Consider the following 18,269-nt stretch of genomic DNA (forward strand, 5'->3'; position numbering starts at 1 on the left):
TCTGCCTAAGGGTCTAATTTTGAACTTGACAACTGAGGTCACCAAACCGGACCCTCTCAACGCTTCAGCTACGCCTAGAAATTCTGTCCATAAAAATTATGAACAGAATCAGTGACGAAGGGCAGCCTTGGTTGGGTCCAACCCTCACTGAGAACGAATTCGACTTACTGCCAGCAATGCGGTCCAAACTCTGACACTGGTTGTACAGGGACCGAACAGCCCTTACCAATGGGCTCGGTACCCCGTACTCCTGGAGCACCCCACACAGGACTTCTCAAGGCACACAGTCGAACACCTTCTCCAAATCTACAAAACACATGTAGAGTGGTTGGGCGAACTCCCATGCACCCTCCAGGACCTTGCCGAGGGTATAGAGCTGGTTCCCTGTTCCACGGCCGGGACAAAAATCACACTTTACAATGCACAAAAAAACGGTTTAAATGAAGGCAACAATTTCAACATGGACACAAAATCTTTTGTGTGTTTTAATGACATTCTTAAAATATTGAATTCAAAGGCATTGAGCTGTCAAAACATACAAGACAACAAAATATTACTGGTCACTAACTAGCATGAAAATCTTTTGTGGCTGCCATATACTATACATTTCATATACGTTAATCAATTCTACCTTGAATTTCTTCTGAACAGTTTCAGTTCTATCTCAAATTTTCCATTCCTGTCACTTACAGCATTTAAGCCTTAGACAATCTAACTTGCCAATGTTACCTAAATACAGGATGGGCATGATGGCAGACCCAGACGTGGCAGTCATGGCGACCGGAATCGCAACGATGCACACAAACTGCTTTGCATCTGGCATGAAGACGAGTCCAAATATGAAGAGAACCGTGGGTGGGAGGTAGGAGATAATCACCATCGCAAAACTGTTCGTGATGATGTGAATAGCTTTCTTCTTCTGTGGGTGGACGCCTCTCCGGTCCTTCGCTGGCGCTAGCAACGCCTGCAGGATGAATGCGTCGCAAATACCGATGACCACCATCGAGATGATGTAGTACGCCGTAGAATAGAAGCTAAAGTACAATAGAGGGTCGCGGAAGTAAATCCCGGCCGAGATGAAGGTCATCATCCAGACCGCCGCTACTCCGACCATCCTGGGTGTCTCACTTTTCATCCTGCGGTAAAACATGGGGTGAACCACGGCCATGTAGAAATCCAGACAAATGCACGCCATCATAAGCGGTCGTCCGCATTGACTCAAAGCGTGCACCGCGCCAGTGTAAGACTCGATAAACCCGATTTTCCATTTAAACACACTGATGACGGTTATTGGTTGAATAAATAAGTAGCCAGCATCCATAAATGAGAGATTCAATACAAACAGATTGATGGAAGTGACAGGAGCTCTATCTCTGTAGGCTTTATACATCTCCCACAAGATGGCAAAACTTGCTGGAAGCCCCACAATGCAGCAAATGAATGAAGAAATCCCCCAGATGTATAGCCCGGTCTCCATGCCGATGCAATACTCAAGAAAGGTTAGATTATCCACAGCTTGGAAGATTTCGACCATCCTCAAAGAAGCACAAATCCAAAAACCGTTTCTACTTCTTTACTTGCTATAACTTTTGCACAGCTGAGGGCAAACAACCACAACCTGCAAATTATCGTCTGGTTATGCCAAGCCAAGCACGTATTTATGGAAAAGAGGCGCTAAACAAACATTAGCACATCATGTGTTTACAATGGACCGGCCCGCTCTATCTAAATCTTATTTGGAAGATTTACAGTCAACTGATCTGAGTTCAGCCTTTATGTCAGGGGTCCCCAAACTTTTTCCTGTGAGGGCCACATAACTTTTCCCTTCTCTGATGAGGGCCCGGGGTCAGTTTTTAACAAAAAAAGTGACGATTGCAGGAGTGCCTAAATGTAAAAACGTATTGTTTTCCAGAAAGCTACAATCAAATAACCCTTGCTGGATTCTTCACGGAACAAAAGTAAACTAGGCCTGCAAGCAGGACTGAACGGGCCCTCGCAATCTAGCGCAACTCGGACAGTGTGCAGGTCAGGGTGGTGGCAGATCGTCCTCTCTAATCATCTCATTAGAACCTAACATGCTCGAAAGTCGCCTATTTACATTCACACACCTAAGAGATAAAAACCCCTATTGGAGAGAGTACTACAAAAAAGGAGCCACTACTGAGCAGTGCAGCCAAGCCCTTATTCAAAACCAAAATGAATCTTCTAACTGGGCCAATTCGACCAAGTGTGCCAAATGATGTGGCTCTATAAGCTGCCTGAGTCTCTGAAAAAAAATATTTCCTTTTAATGGCGAACAAAGGGTCGTCACGGCAACAGACAGAGACATGTGGACATGGGCCGTAAAATAAGTATTTCAAAAGGTGTTGAAACTACAATGACCAACCTGAAAAGAACTGGACATGTATTGGAAAAACGAGTGACTTTCTGTTTCCACTAGTTGGTGCTGTAGGGTTGATGCAAATCACCCCTATAGGACCCTTCAGAGTATGACTCAACAAGCACGAGATGTTTGGCGCAGATATGTTGTAGATCTTCCAAGTTATGACTGTTCAAAACTTGTGGTGAGACGAAATGGCTTCAGTCATGTTCACTTCTCATGTTGGACCCTTCTGCTTCAACCAAACCTCAGTATTTTTCATCAGGCACCTGAACACATGTCTCATGGCTCCCCAGATGCAGGTTTCAGGTGAATAGATTTTTTTTTTCCTTGGAGGAGGAGCCTGTTTCGTAAAAAAAGGCATTTTCTGTTCCCACTAGGGGGCGCTAGGCCTAATGGGTAATGTTTCAATGCACTCGTGTTAAGGGTGGGATCCGGCACATACATGCCAGATATGAAAAAGATTGAACGTTGTGTCAAGGAGCTATTAGTCATTTATTGAATTTGTCATTTTGCCGAAAAAATGGCCGACTTTGGCACCATGCCCAGGTCAGACCTGTGAATGAAAAATTTTAAAAACTTAAGATCTCATACGTCTCCTGAACAGTCTCACCAATTTTGAAGATGATCCAACCAACTCCCTCGGCGAAAAGGTCTCAAATGTGCACCCTGTAAATCGATAAAAATTTCATATTCGAGCCAAAATATCCGATTTCCTGTTGGGTTTGGAATATGGGTGCCAATGCTTTTTTGGAGCGGTTTTGGACAAGGTATAGACTCCCCAAATTTCATTGCTCTACGCTGACAGACCCTAATGTTATGGGCCAATTTAAAAAATTTCAAGGGGGCACCACTGAGCCATTTTGTTACTTTTTATTTATTTATTTTTGCAACGTTGCAAAATTATCGAAGTTTACAATTTTCCACACGTATGTGCAAATTTTGGTGACTTTTTGTGCATTTTCAGGCCTCCAAATTGTCCGTTTTCATTTGCCCTGCAAAAAAAAATAAAAAATAATAATAATCCTTTGCAAAACAATAGGGCCTTCGCACGCTTAGTGCTCGGGCCCTAATAAAATAAAAATAATAATAGGAAAATATATAATACCCTCGTGTGGAAAAAGCGGTATGGAAAATGAATAAATGAATAATATAATATAACTAGGGCTGTCAAAATTATCGCGTTAACAGGCGGTAATTAATTTTTTAAATTAATCCCGTTAAAATATTTGACGCATTTAACGCACACGCCCCGCTCAAACAGATTAAAATGACAGCACAGTGTCATGTCCATTTGTTACTTGTGTTTTCTGGTGTTTTGTCACCCTCTGCTGGCGCTTGGATGCGACTGATTTTAGGGGTTTCAGCACCATGAGCATTGTGTAATTATTGACATCAACAATGGCGAGCTACTAGTAATTTTTGTTCGAAAATTTTACAAATTTGATTAAAACGGAAAAATTAAGAGGGGTTTTAATACAAAATTTCTATAACTTGTACTAACATTTATCTTTTAAGAAATACAAGTCTTTCTATCCATGGATCGCTTTAACAGAATGTTAATAATGTTATAATACACAAATACAGTACTTATGTACAGTATGTTGAATGTATATATCGGTCTTGTGTCTTAGCTTCCCATTCCAACAATAATTTACAGAAAAATTTGGCATATTTTATAGATGGTTTGAATTGCGATTAATTACGATTGCTAAATCTGAATAAATACATTGAGCACAAAAAACACACACACACACACACACAAATGGGGGGTGGGGGGTGCGCTACTTCACGTTTTTTCACTTATCGCGGCGGGTTCTGGTCCCCATTAACCACGAAAAACGAGGGATCACTGTACACTGTGGTGATGGTGAGTCTTTCCAAACAGCTATTCAAGTCATGTAGTGAAAATTTCTTTTAAAAAATATACAGTATATACATTTTTAAAAAATATCGCAATATAATATCGCAATATATCGCAAACCCCCCAAAAATCGCAACAATAGTTTTTTTCCAATATCGTTCAGGCCTATTAGATTGCTATGTAACATCTAAGGTCGTCTGGAACCGGTCTCCTGTATGTTCCAAGAACAAGAACCAAGCAGGGTGAGGCAGCATTTAGTGATTATGCTCCTCACCTCTGGAACAAGTTACCTGAAGGTCTGAAGTATCCTCAAACTGTTAGCTCCTTTAAATCAGGGCTAAAAACGCTTTTGTTTAGCACTGCATATCCATAACTGTCTATATATTTCTATCTATTTGCTTTCTATTCCTCTTGTGCATAATTATTATTATTATTTTAATCTATTCATGATTAAATGCGATTTTTATGTATAATTTTTAGGGCTCTCAAATTTAACACGTTAACGGATGGTAATTAATTTTTAAAAATTAATTACGTTAAAATATTTAACGCAATTAATGCATGCGCAGCATGACCCTCTCACGCATTGTTGCATTCAACCTGTAATGGCGCCGTTTTACCTAAATACAGAGCTGAAAGGCAGCATTAAATGAGTGGAGTGGATTCTAACAGTTTTTGGAGCTGTGCTTTTAATTGTCTAAAACTTCAAAATCCCTCCTACAACAATTACAAACATTATGGGAAGCAACATGGGGAAGAATGATAGTAGTTGATCAGCCTATGCTTTCACAACGCAGAGAAGATATATCAATTGGTGCCACCACGCACAGTCATGGTTGCACTTTCCATCATGCATTTGGGCAAAACAGTTAAATTGCTACAGTATCATTTACTGAAAGCTCAACAAATATACTAGATTGCAATATTTAGTCACAATATACAAAGTCACATTTATCCTTTAAGAATTACAAGTCTTTCTATGTGTGGATCCCTCTCACAGGAAGAATGTTAATCATGTAAATGCCATCTTGAGGATTTATTGTCATAATAAACAAATACAGTTCCTATGTACTGTATGTTGAATGTATATATTCGTCTTATCTTTCCATTCCAACAATAATTTACAGAAAAATATGGCATATTTTAGAAATGGTTTGAATTGTGATTAATTATGATTAATTAATTTTTAAACTGTGATTAACGATTAAAAATTTTAATCGTTTGACAGCCCTAGTATATATCCGTCTTGTGTCTTATCTTTCCATTCCAACAATAATTTACAGAAAAATATGGCATATCTTAGAGATGGTTTGAATTGTGACTAATTACGATTAATTAATTTTTAAACTGTGATTAACGATTAAAAATTTTAATCGTTTGACAGCTTTAATAATTTTATTTCCTATTTTGATTGTCTTTGTTTTTACGTCCTATTGATTTTAAGGTGATTTTTATGATTTTCATGTGATGTAAAGCACTTTGAATTGCCTTGTGTTGATTTGTGCTATATAAATAAATTTGCCTTGCCTTGCCTTCCAGGGCTGCTGTGGGTCCTGGTTTTTGCTCAACCAATGAGGTACCTGCTAAAACAATCACAACCTGACTGCCATCAACTGATTACACTTATTAGACACCAAATTGGTGAAAATGTGTCGTCTTGTTTTGCTGGAATTAAATCCTGCACCCACCTCGGCCCTATGTTGAATAGTTTGGAGACCACTGGTTTTGAGCGACTACGACAGAATCAATAGTACTTATTAGGGTTGTTCCGATCATGTTTTTTTTGCTCCCGATTCAATTCCAATCATTCCCGATAATTTTCCCCGATCATATACATTTTGGCAATGCATTAAGAAAAAAAAATGAATAAAACTCGGATGAATATATACATTCAACATACAGTACATAAGTACTGTATTTGTTTATGATGACAATAAATCCTCAAGATGGCATTTACATTATTAACATTCTTTCTGTCAGAGGGATCCACGGATAGAAAGACTTGTGACTTTGTATATTGTGACTAAATATTGCCATCTAGTGTATTTGTTGAGCTTTCAGTAAATGATACTGTAGCCATGCCCCAATGCATGATGGGAAGTGGAACCATGACTGTGTGTAGTGCTACCAATTGATATATCTTCTCTGCGTTGGGAAATGACATAATGTGTTAAGAAAAAGATCAATTGCTACCTTGCTTCCCCACATTGCTTCCCATGATATTTCTAATCATACGGAGAGGGATTGCAAGGCTTTAGCCAATTAAAAAAAGGCTCCAAAGGCTGCCAAAATTCACTCTACTCATTTTATGCTGCCTTTTACCTCTCTATATAGGTGAAACGGCGCCATTACAGATTGAGCTCAACAATGCGTGAGTGGCTCGTGCAACGCATGGATTAATTGCGTTAAATATTTTAACGTGATACATGTTTAAAAAAATTAATTACCGCCGTTATTGGGATAAATTTGATAAATTTGACCCTACCTTAAGCCTAAACTAAAGACTCTGGATGAGTGTAACATATTATGTCTGTAACGTTAAATACAATTAGAAAACGATTTAATTAAAATATATATAGTATATATATTAAAAAAAGGCATGGCCGATATTTTTTTGCCGATCCCGATACTTTGAAAATGACGCGATCGGGACATCTCTAGTACTTATCGATATGATTTAAACTACACCTAATGACTTTTTTCTGTTTCGTTTTGGATATCGTTCCTTCAGCATCAGATTCTCAAGCTTAGGAAATTTGGAAACATAATCATTCCTTTGTCCATTAGTCGCCGACTGCAATTCAGCACCAGCTTACAAGACCAAATCCTGTTCTTGACAAAAATATCAGATCGAAAGGCCATCTTCCTGGGCCGCGATTTTCCAAAGCTTCCCCAATGTCATTTGAGAGCCATAGCAAAGAGAATGAGAGCAAATTATTTGATTAGATATAGGATGGGACAAGCACCAGGCTCAAATCTGGGACATACAGCTCCCGCCCCGGGTCATATAGTCCCATATACTACACGGATCAATAAAGTCCAGTAGACCTCCCTCCGGCTCAGCTGGATCTTTATCCAATACAATTGTCCAGAACCCTTGGGTGGATTGCACTCCGGACTTTATAAGGTGTTAAAGCAATTATCGAATTAAAAGCTCGCATGATTTTTAACTCTTACATTTGATTTGACAAACTCAAACGTAGTGTAAAAGGTTGAAGGAATCTGACCTTTTAGCCGGAGTGCGGGAATCACGCCAGCTGAACCGCCGGAACCGGGCAAGCGCAATTCCAACGGCCCCGCAGAACACCGACAACCCAGCCAAAAGGCCAAAGTCCGCGCGTTCACCTTAGTTTTAACCCCTTGTACTGACTCCATTTTAGAAGCTGGAAAAAGGCTTCCAAACACAAGTTGACAATTTTATTCTAAGTCAGCAGAAATCATAAAGCACAGAGAGACCCAGGGGAGGAGGCAAACTGGATCCAGGGTCACTATATCACAAGTCAACAAAAGATTCCAGAGAAAAATGAGCACGATTAGTCTTTCAGTCTTTTAAAGGCTCTGGTGAGGCGGGCTGTGGTCCGGAAGAAGTGTGTGTTTGGGCGTTGTTTAGAATTATTGTCTGTTGTGGATTGGACAAGAGAATTCGGGCGTTAATGTTGTCAGGGCAACACCGACAACCCGGCCAAAAGGCCTAACTCCGCGCGTTAACCTTAGTCTTAGTCCCTTGTATTAACTCAATTTTAAAAGCTGGAAAAAGGCTTCTAAACACAAGATGACAATTTATTCTGAGTCCACAGCCATCATACAGTACAGAGAGACCCAGGCAAGGAAGCAAATTAGATCCAGGGTCACCATATCACAGTCAACAAAAGATTCCCGAGAAAAATTACAACGATTAGTTAAGCGTTCAGTCTTTTTAAGGCTCTCGCGGGGCCGGAAGAAGGGTGTGTTTGGGTGTTGTTTAGGGTAATCTTCTAATTCAGGTGGGCGCGATAGTTCGTCCGTCACAGTTGCTGAGCCACACTTACTGAGGCAACCGGAGAAGCGGGTTTTGTCCACCTCAGCGCCAAAGAGGCACTGAGTGTTCAAGTTCTCAGCCTTGGTCTTCTTGTGTTATCAGTTGGATATCAGGCGTTCCTTGAGGTTAGGCGGCATGTCTTTCCTGGTTCTGGACAGTCCGTAGTTGGCCCCACAGAAGAGCTGATGGCGGCGTTTTGGTGGTCCAGATGTGGGCTTGTAGATGTCTTCCCTATCACCTGCTTGTCAGCGTTAATCTCACTCAGTCAGCAACATGATGCACGCGTTGGGCTTCCGTGGTCAGAAGGTGTCCTGTATCTCTTATGCCCTTATCCGCCCGTTGTCTTGGCGCTGCAATTTCCAATCATTCCAAGTCCATAATATCAAATATATTCTGTTTTTTTTTCTTAAATGCTATTTATTTTATATTGGGTGTTTTAGAGTAATACAAACAGTCAAACAGTAAATATGAGTAAAGGTACCTTTCCCTTCAAGATCTACAAAGACTTCCACAAAGATACACATTTGTGTTTTGGGGGTATTTGCTTGTCAGAATCCATTTCTTGAACAGAATAAGTCAGACCGAAGACTTTCAATCGTATGTCTTGTCTGCAACAAGATAGATTCGCGTCCTAAAATGGACGATTCAAGTCTGACTCAAGTCATGTGACCCTCACCTCCGCTCTTTGACTTCGGAGACCTACTGCATGTACTGTCAATTCAACTTTTACAGTCCCACTGAAAAGCAGTACCGTCCATGCTAGTTGACAGGAAGTACTGGGTCTGAGGAGTGTTTCTGGATCTCGGACAGTCCCGACGTGACGTCCAGGTTGTCCGGCAGCGAAGGGTAACGTAGAGAGGCGCACGTCTCAGGGTTCGTGGGAGGAGGCCGTTCCGCATTTGAATGATTTCCCGCTTCAGAGGTGTCGCTGGACGCTAACTCCTGGGACTTTTTGGTGGATTTCCCATCTGACTGGGTAGAACTCTAGAGTAGCACGAATGGAAACAAGAATATATGTACAGTGGGGCAAATAAGTATTTAGTCAACCACTAATTGTGTAAATTCTCTCACTTGAAAATATTAGAGAGGCCTGTAATTGTCAACATGGGTAAACCTCAACCATGAGAGACAATGTGGAAAAAAAAACAGAAAATCACGTTGTTTGATTTTTAAAGAATTTATTTGCATATCATGGTGGAAAATAAGTATTTGGTCAATACCAAAAGTTAATCTCAAAACTTTGTTATGTACCCTTTGTTGACAATAAAGGAGGCCAAACGTTTTCTGTAACTCTTCACAAGCTTTTCACATACTGTTGCTGGTATTTTGGCCCATTCCTCCATGCAGATCTCCTCTAGAGCAGTGAGGTTTTGGGGCTGTCGCTGGGCAACACGGACTTTCAACTCCCTCCTCACCCCGTGGCGTCAAAATGATGACAAGAACGGTGAGCAAAAATCCCAGAACCACACGGGGGGGACCTAGTGAATGACCTCCAGAAAGCTGGAACCACAGTAACAAAGGCTACTATCAGTAACACAATGCGCCGCCAGGGACTGAAATCCTGCACAGTCAGATGTGTCCCCCTGCTGAAGAAAGTACACGTCCAGACCCGTCTGCGGTTCGCTAGAGAGCATTTGGATGATCCAGAAGAGGACTGGGAGAATGTGTTATGGTCAGATGAAACCAAAATAGAACTTTTGGTAGAAACACAGGTTCTCGTGTTTGGAGGAGAAAGAATACTGAATTGCATCCAAAGAACACCATACCCACTGTGAAGCATGGGGGTGGAAACATCATGCTTTGGGGCTGTTTTTCTGCACAGGGACCAGGACGACTGATCTGTGTAAAGGAAAGAGTGAATGGGGCCAAGTAACGAGAGATTTTGAGAGAAAATCTTCCATCAGCAACGCCATTGAAAATGGGCGGCCGTGGGGCAGTTGGTAGCTAGAGTTGTCCTTGGACCGAAGGGTCAGTGGTTCGATTCCCGGCAACGACTGCCCACTGTCGAAGTGCCCTTGGGCAAGGCACTGAACCTGGATTTGCCTCCAATGGGTTGACAGCACCTTGCATGGCAGCAGCCCCATTGGTGTGTGTGAATTTGTGCGTGAACGGGCAAAATGTATGCTAATGTAAAGCGCTTTGGGCATGGTAACCATTCAGATAAATACGCTATATAAGTACAGTCCATGAGACGTGGCTGGGTCTGTCAGCATGACAATGATCCCAAACACACAGCCAGAGCAATAAAGGAGTGGCTTCGTAAGAAGCAATTCAAGGTCCTGGAGTGGTGTAGCCAGTCTCCAGATCTCAACCCCATAGAAAATCTGTGGAGGGAGTTGAAAGTCCGTGTTGCCCAATGACAGCCCCAAAACATCACTGCTCTAGAGGAGATCTGCATGGAGGAATGGGCCAAAATACTAGCAACAGTGTGTGAAAAGCTTGTGAAGAGTTACAGAAAACTTTTGGCCTCCGTTATTGCCAACAAAAGGTACATAACAAGGTATTGAGATGAACTTTTGGTATTGGTTTTCCACCATGATTTGCAAATAAATTCTTTAAAAATCAAACAATGTGATCTTCTAGTTTTTTTTCCCACATTCTGTCTCTCATAGTTGAGGTTTACCTTTGTTGACAATTACAGGCCTCTCTAATATTTTCAAGTGGGAGAACTTGCACAAATAGTGGTTGACTAAATACTTATTTGCCCCACTGTACTTCTATACTGTAAAAACATAGACTTGAATTAATACTGTAGTTCTTAACTCTACCAGAGAAGGTGAGGGGCTATCCATCTGTAAGGGTGTAATCGGGTACATGGCATGCAAAACGGGTGTCCCGCCCCCATATAGGCCCGATGAGTCATTCTGGAGCGCCCGAGAAGACACGGTGCTGTAAGCCGGAGGGACAGGCGCTATCTGCCGCTGAAGAAGCTGGAGGATGACGTTGATGTCGGCCGTCATGCGGGTCTCTAATCTGGAAAGTAAACCGCTAATGTCGATTCATGTCCCCTCCGCAGATCGATCCAGCCCAACTTACCTGTTAAGCTGCGAATGTAAAACTTCCAATCGAGACTCGAGCTCGCTCGGGCGCTCCTCTGCGAATGGTGGCGGGTGGTACGAATTACGGACCGAGGATGATCGCCAGGCTCGACTGGAGAATTGTTGAGGTCGTCGATCTGTCCAGTAGTGAAGCATTTCCGGCACATTTAAAGATGGCGCTGTGAATAATGGAAACGAAACAATGGAAGGTATTTCCAAATGATTCAGCTGTGCTTTAAGCTAGTAGGTCCCGATTTTTTAGGACTTGGGGCAGTAGAAGTACCATGAAGACTACGGTCCAGCGCTGCTTCCCTTTCCACCGAAGTGCCATTCGGAGTTAGTAGTTGTACATCAGGGGCGGGGAACTCCCTTCTTGCTTCTTCAGAGTGATACCGCTCTACTTTGGCGCCCTGAGGGAGAGGTTTTGTGGTGTCCTCGCTGGACTGGGAACACAGGGAACCACAGCTACAGCGATCATCCCAGTGGGTTTGAGGCAGGACGCAACGATGCTGGCAAGACCGAAGAGGGTAGGACTCCTCCTGATCCTTTCCATCTAATTTATGACAGTGAAATATTAATGTTTTATGATTGAGTTGAAAGAAATACGTACAGTCTTCACCTGGTCTGATTCTGCAGTCCAGAGAGTTAACTAAGTGTTTTGGCCTGTGTCTGTAATCGCAGTCGTCACCTGAATCATCAGTTGATGTTGCCGCGACTTGATCTGCCTGAAAAAGTAAGCACAAATCATTGTTTTTGTTGTGTTTACAAGCCAAGAACATTTATTTATATTATATTTATATATTTTTATATTTCCAAACCCACATCTCTGAGGTCGAATGTCAAGTCCAGGTTCCTCCAGAAGTTGTCGGCAAAGCCGGGGTATAAATCAAGAACCTCCAGGAGGTCGTCCCTCTGAATCCGGTGTAGGTCACAGTAAGTGATTGTGACCACATCTGAATTGGACGTCCCGGGTTCCTCGTAAAGGTGGATCAGCTCCCCGAATATGTCATTCTTCTCTAGAACGGGAGTTCAGTTCTTCATATGTTTAGTCCCACCTACTGTATGTTGCTCACGGGGACTACTTACCTAGTATGGCAATTACCACGTCATCCCTGATGATTTGGATGGAACCACGCGAGATGAAGAAGAGTGAATCAATGATGTCGCCGTAGTGGATGAGGGTGTCACCTGGAGGCGCATGGACAGTCTTGAACCTCATGGTCAAGGCCCTCAGGCAGGCCTGGCTGCCTCCACGGAAAGCCTTGCACGTCTGCAGCAGAGATCTGTTCAAGTGTAGACAGATGTCCGCTTGCAAAGACTCAGGGAAGCCCTTTAACACCTGTTGTTGGGAAGTTGACCCCTTAGATCACAGGTGTCCAACCAATTCCAGAAAGGGTCAAGTGGGTGCAGGTTTGCTTTCCAACCAATGAAGAAGACACCTTTTCACCAATCAGATCTTTTACATGTGTAATCAGTTAACTTTGTCAGGTGCTGCTTGTTTCAGTAGGAAGTTCATTGGTTAAACTCTCTGCACGGTATCGGTTGGAACAAAATCCAGCACCCACTTGGCCCTTTCTGGAATCGGTTTGACACCTGTGTGTTATGGAATTAAACTTACAGCGTTCATGTCGATACCGTTGGTGTAGGACCAGGCATGTTGAAAATATTCCTCCAGTCGCTGGCGCAGACTGACGGGAATCTGGTGGAAGCGAATGAACTCTTTGACACGTAGCATCTGCGTGTGGTAGCGAGTCGTACCGGAATAGAGCCGCTGGATGATGGCCGATACGTTTCCGAATATGCTAGCATACATAAGAGCTGAAACGGAGGATGTAGAACTCAATGTTCAACAGATTATAAAGCACGTTCACTGATTTACTCACAGCCGATGACCATGACACAGATGGAGAAGATCTTCTCCGAGTTGGTGTTAGGAGAGACATTCCCGAACCCGACGCTTGTCAGACTGCTCAAGGTGAAGTACAGCGCGGTCACGTATTTGTCCTTGACGGACGGACCGGAGTTGGAGTCATTGTCGTTGTACGTCTTTCCCAGTTGCTCTGCCAGGTTGTCCAGCCAGCCGGTCTCTGTGTAAGGTCTCTCCACGAAGCCGATGGCGTACCAAATGCAGGCCAGCCAGTGGGCGATGAGTACAAACGTGCACATGAGCAAGAAGAGAACCGCAGCTCCGTATTCGGAATAGCGGTCCAGCTTTCTCGCCACGCGGACCAACCGCAGCAAGCGAGCCGTTTTCAGGAGACTCGTTAGGGTCACCATCTGCGGGGAAGTCAGGAATAGTTGATTAGGAACAAGCAAAGTGCGGTCAGGATTCACCAAAACAAAGGAGGCGTTATTACCTCATCGGAGCCAGATCTAAAAATAAGAAGGTCGAAGGGAATGGCGGCGAACAGATCGATTGGAAACCACCCTTTGATGTAGTGCTTAGCGATCCGGCCGGGTTGCGTCACCACCTCGTCGTTGTGATCCACGTAGGTGGTGCGTAAATTGATGACGATGTCCACGATAAACAGCACGTCCACCATCAGGTCGACCACGTTGAGAGGGTCACACGTGTAGCCGCAGGTCCTCTGACGCGCGTCGCCGTGTTCATCCAAAAGAAACGTGGCAGAGTACGGTGTGAACACCGCCGTGTAGAGCACCAGGAGGAGGATGATCCAGTCCCAGAAAGCCTTGAAGGGGCTGTAATGCAGCAAGATCCACCATGTTGTTTCCGGGACTTGGAGTTTATGTTCCGGAAGGACGTCGGACTCCAGGGAAAGAACCTGAAGGAGTGAGGTTGTTTGATTGAAGATTGTTGTGTGGTAATGCTTTCAGTACCATTGACGGTAATAGACATCCGATCATGTGGCATCTAGTCATCTTTCTGCTGTGAATTTTAATGTGTTTATCACTAGTAGACGTCCAATCCATTTAAACCATTTAATCCAAGTCACTGGCAGCCATTCAGTGCCTCTCAGTTAATGCTGTGCAATATGACGATTTGGAATGGAATGGAATGGAATTTTATTGTCATCATCATCGGTATCATTGACAATCATTGACAATTACAAAATGTGAAATGATTTGCCCAAAGGAACCGAAGAAGAAGACAAAGGCGGACGGGATGAAGCATATGCTTATCAGTTTCCCGTCCCCCATACAACTAAAGACGCACATTCAGGCATGGAACATGCGCTGGTTAAGCAGGGCAGTCTTGGTCTTGTGGTCTGCCAGCTACATGAGCACCGTCGCCGGTCCTCTCCCCCCAGATGGGAGCAGAAGGCAGCGACGGATGTCCAGCAGTTCCATGTTTATTCCATATTCTTTCAGTTTAGCAATTGCCAGTTGCGCCACTCTGTCCCCTGGGCTAGGCGTTAGTTGTAATCCAGAAATGATGAGCTCATTTGCGCGTCGGCACTGGTCGAGATGGTCAGCCAAAATTTCCAGCCTCTTGATGTGAACATCTCTCTCCTTGACCGCCTGCTTGAGTTTCTCGTTTTCAGCACGAATTAACTGGAGATCTCTGACGATTTCTTGATTCTGGTTTTGAATCAAGCCAGTCAAGGAGACCTCCAACTTCTGTATGGAGGATTTTATTTCATCCAAGTCTCCAGGTTTCAAATTCTTTGGAGCCATACTGGGAGTCGAGCTAGCTGCCCCTGAGCGCTTATCGGTTAAGATAAGAGAGTGCTTCAGGAGCTCAGAGTGCGTCTGTACGTGGTGAAGGCTGAGCAGCGAATTTACAGTGAAGAGCAGAAGTATTTGCACCCCTTGTGATTTTGCAAGGTCATACACTTCGAAAATAGGTAGGGGTCTGAAATTTCAATTATAGATGCATTTCCACTTATAGAGACACAGTCTAAAAAAAATCCGGAGCTCACGTTGTATGATTTTTCAATAATTTATTTGTAATTTCCTGGGGTTCATAAGTATTTGTACCCCTGTGAAAATCAGTGCTAATATTTAGTGCAGAAGCTTTTGCTTGCAATTACAGAGGTCAGACTCTTTCTGTAGTTCCTCACTAGGTTTTCAAATATGGAAACAGGGACTTTGGTCCATTCCTCCACACAAATCTTCTCTAGATCTGTCAGGTTTCGGGGCTGTCGTAAGAAACACGAAGTTTCAGCTCCATCCAAAGATTTCTTGAAGATTGAGGTCTGGAGATTGGCTACGCCACTCCAAAACCTTGATATGCTTTTTACATAGCCAGTCCTTGGTCAGCTTGGCTGTGTGCTTTGAATTCTTGTCATGTTGGAAGATCCAGCCACGACTCATCTTCAAGTCTCTGACTGAGGGAAGGAGGTTGAGGCTCAAATTCTAACGATGGATTTCACCATTCATCCTTTGCTTTATACAGTACAGTCGTCGTGTCCCTCATGCCGAAAAGCAGCCCCAAAGCATGGGGTTTCCACCGCCATACTTCACAGTGGGGATGGTGTTATTGTGATTGGACTCATCCCTCTTTTTCCTCCACACACGACGAGTAAAGTTTGCACCAAAAAGTTCTACATTGGTCTCATCCGACCACATGAATTTTTTCCATGACCCCTCGGCAAACTTCAAACGGGCCTTCACATGTACTGACTTCAACAGGGGAACCTTCTGAGCAATGCTTAGTTTTAAACCTTGCACCGTAGTGTTTTTTTCTGGGTAGACTGGCAACTCTTTCAGTGTCATAATTATTCTGATTCTCAGGGGTACGAATACTCATGAACCTCAGTAATTTAGGAAAAAAATATTGAAAAATCATACTATGTGAGTTCCGGATTTTTTTTTAAGATTATGTCTCTATAAATGGAAATGCATATATGATTGAAATTTCAAACCTCTCCCTATTTTGTAAGTGGGTGAACTTGCAAAATCACAAGGAGTGCAAATACTTCTGCTCCTCGATGTATATCGACAAAACGATATAAAACTTTCTATTAACGTTTTACATGTTTATTGTAATTAACATCATCTGTTCTCACAATACACATTTTGGTCAACAGATGGCGCCCAATTTGAGCCAACTTGCTACATTTTGAGATAATGTCATAAAAGTACCACCAGTCGGCTTCAAGACGTCCTTCTCCGCTATCCGTGAGAAAAGCGTGCAAGACACTTGAAAATGGCAACACGTAATCAACACAGAAAAGACGACACAATTTTTTCCAATATTAATATTCATGTTATGCTAATACAGCGGTCTTAAAAGTCAAAACTACTCACCACAAGTATTAGTTAATAATTACATATCTTTATGACTGGGCTGCTTGTTTAGACTGGATAGTTTTAGGTTGCAGCACTACTTGATTCATTTAACATTTTCAGCAGCTCAGTTTAATCACTTATAATTTTTCACCAAATCACTAAAAATGTATTACATCGTAGCATATCAATTAGGGCTGCAGCTATCGATTATTTTGTTTGACTATTAATCTATCGACTAGTTAGTTCGAATAATCGCGTAATCGGATTAGGAACATTTAATGCGCTGCAGAATAGAGTTTAGGATTGCACGTCTAAAAAAGCATTAAATGCGAACACAAGATAGAAATCCGGGGTTTCTTCAAACTATGCAAAATTGCATTTTTGTTTAAAAATAAATAAAAAATACCTGAGCTTAGCCTCAAACGCTATTAAGAAAATAAATAAATGAAGATTTAAGTACAACAAAAGAACAATTGGCTAACATGCACAGCAAAAGCCCGCTAGCTTAAATGCTATAAAATGCTTTTTTTTTTTTTTTTTTAAACAATACTCTTAAAAAATGGTTCAAACGTGTTCCAACAACAACAACAAAAAACGCTAAATATAACTATAAACTAAATCTCGAATGCATAAAAAAATACATATTAGCTTATGTTGGTCTTAACAGTGAGCAGCTGGATTTAGCCACGTTAAATGAATAATGTCCTATTCACTGCTGCCACTAGAGGTCAGTGTGTCCACCCAAATCAATCAAACAAAATGCAAACACTTTCAAAACAAACCATTATAGCGGCACTCTAATTAAACGAATACTCGAAGCAGCAAAATTTGTTCGAAGCTTTTTTCCAATCGAATTACTCGAGATAATCGATTCATCGTTGCATGACAAAACTGGGGAGGCAGCTCACTTGAAAAAACATACCAAAAATATCAATAACACTGTCATTTTTCTTTTCTAAGGGACTCCACCATACCTGCGTGACCTTCTCCGTGACGTTCTGAGAGCGATCCTTCACCTTGGAAGGGCTGAGAAGCTCCATCCCGGTGACCGGAGCGGATCGGCATTCGGCTCCCACGCGTTTTATCGGGTCCGGATCGGACATCTACAGAAGGTTCGATATTCTTCTTGTGTAATTCTTCGCAAAATTTTTCAATCTCGGATGCGGGATCCTCCTCTCTGTCACAATCGCTGACGAGTGTCCCGCAGCTCGCATGTCTTTTGTCAACGCTGGAAAACCAATCGATGCCACGTTGGAAGTGAGGCGGAAAATCGATAGTTTTCATTGGTAAACACAGAAATGAAGCCGTAGGGCTCCGTTACGTCACAACGGACTTCCCCTGTTGACAGATTACATTGCGTTCTCGTTTGTCGTTGCTCCATATTTGACACAGTGATGCTGCCATTGACGGAGATAGACGTCCAATCCATTTAAAGTTTGCTGTCAAACTCCCACCTCAAAGGGATTGAACGTCTACTAGTGATAAAATCATGTAAATTCACTCGAATCACTTTGCGCTGTCAATGAGTTACATGAACATCCTATTAGTGCGTATGGCTGAATCCATCTGCTCCCTGTTAAGACCAACATGAGCAAAGTTTTTGGTTTTTAATGCATTCGTAATTTAGTTTGTAGGTATATTTGACATTTTTTTGTGTTTTAACAATTTGTTAAGAGCATTGTAAAAAAAAAAAAAAAAGTATAAAATTTTATAGCATTTAAGCTAGCGGACTTTTGCTATGCAAGTTCGCCAATTGTTCTTTTGTTGTACTTAGAT

At 42.4% G+C, this 18,269-nt stretch overlaps 1 protein-coding gene across 1 annotated transcript; it reads right to left on the reverse strand.

Moving 5' to 3' along the window:
* Positions 1-8,807: 8,807 nt before the first annotated feature.
* kcnh6b (potassium voltage-gated channel, subfamily H (eag-related), member 6b) lies at positions 8,808-17,952 on the reverse strand. Its single transcript, XM_057825721.1, has 11 exons — positions 17,468-17,952; positions 13,658-14,083; positions 13,184-13,577; positions 12,919-13,118; positions 12,387-12,639; positions 12,123-12,316; positions 11,920-12,025; positions 11,584-11,853; positions 11,299-11,479; positions 11,031-11,235; positions 8,808-9,246 (listed from the first exon to the last, which is right to left on the reverse strand). Exons 1-11 carry the CDS (start codon positions 17,594-17,596, stop codon positions 9,022-9,024), a joined length of 2,583 nt encoding a protein of 860 aa, XP_057681704.1. The 5' UTR covers positions 17,597-17,952; the 3' UTR covers positions 8,808-9,021.
* Between the last annotated feature and the right edge of the window lie 317 nt (positions 17,953-18,269).

Source organism: Corythoichthys intestinalis, chromosome 21 (genome assembly GCF_030265065.1).
Source record: "Corythoichthys intestinalis isolate RoL2023-P3 chromosome 21, ASM3026506v1, whole genome shotgun sequence".
Taxonomy (NCBI): domain Eukaryota; kingdom Metazoa; phylum Chordata; class Actinopteri; order Syngnathiformes; family Syngnathidae; genus Corythoichthys; species Corythoichthys intestinalis.

Excerpts from the sequence above, each read along its gene's own strand:
- kcnh6b (XM_057825721.1), bottom strand. The coding sequence starts at position 17,596 with ATGTCCGATCCGGACCCGATAAAACGCGTGGGAGCCGAATGCCGATCC. Across the intron at positions 14,084-17,467 it reads TCACGGAGAAGGTCACGCAG|GTTCTTTCCCTGGAGTCCGA; the intron begins GTATGGTGGAGT and ends TCACTCCTTCAG. Across the intron at positions 11,480-11,583 it reads GCTGGACCGTAGTCTTCATG|CGCCATCTTTAAATGTGCCG; the intron begins GTACTTCTACTG and ends CATTATTCACAG.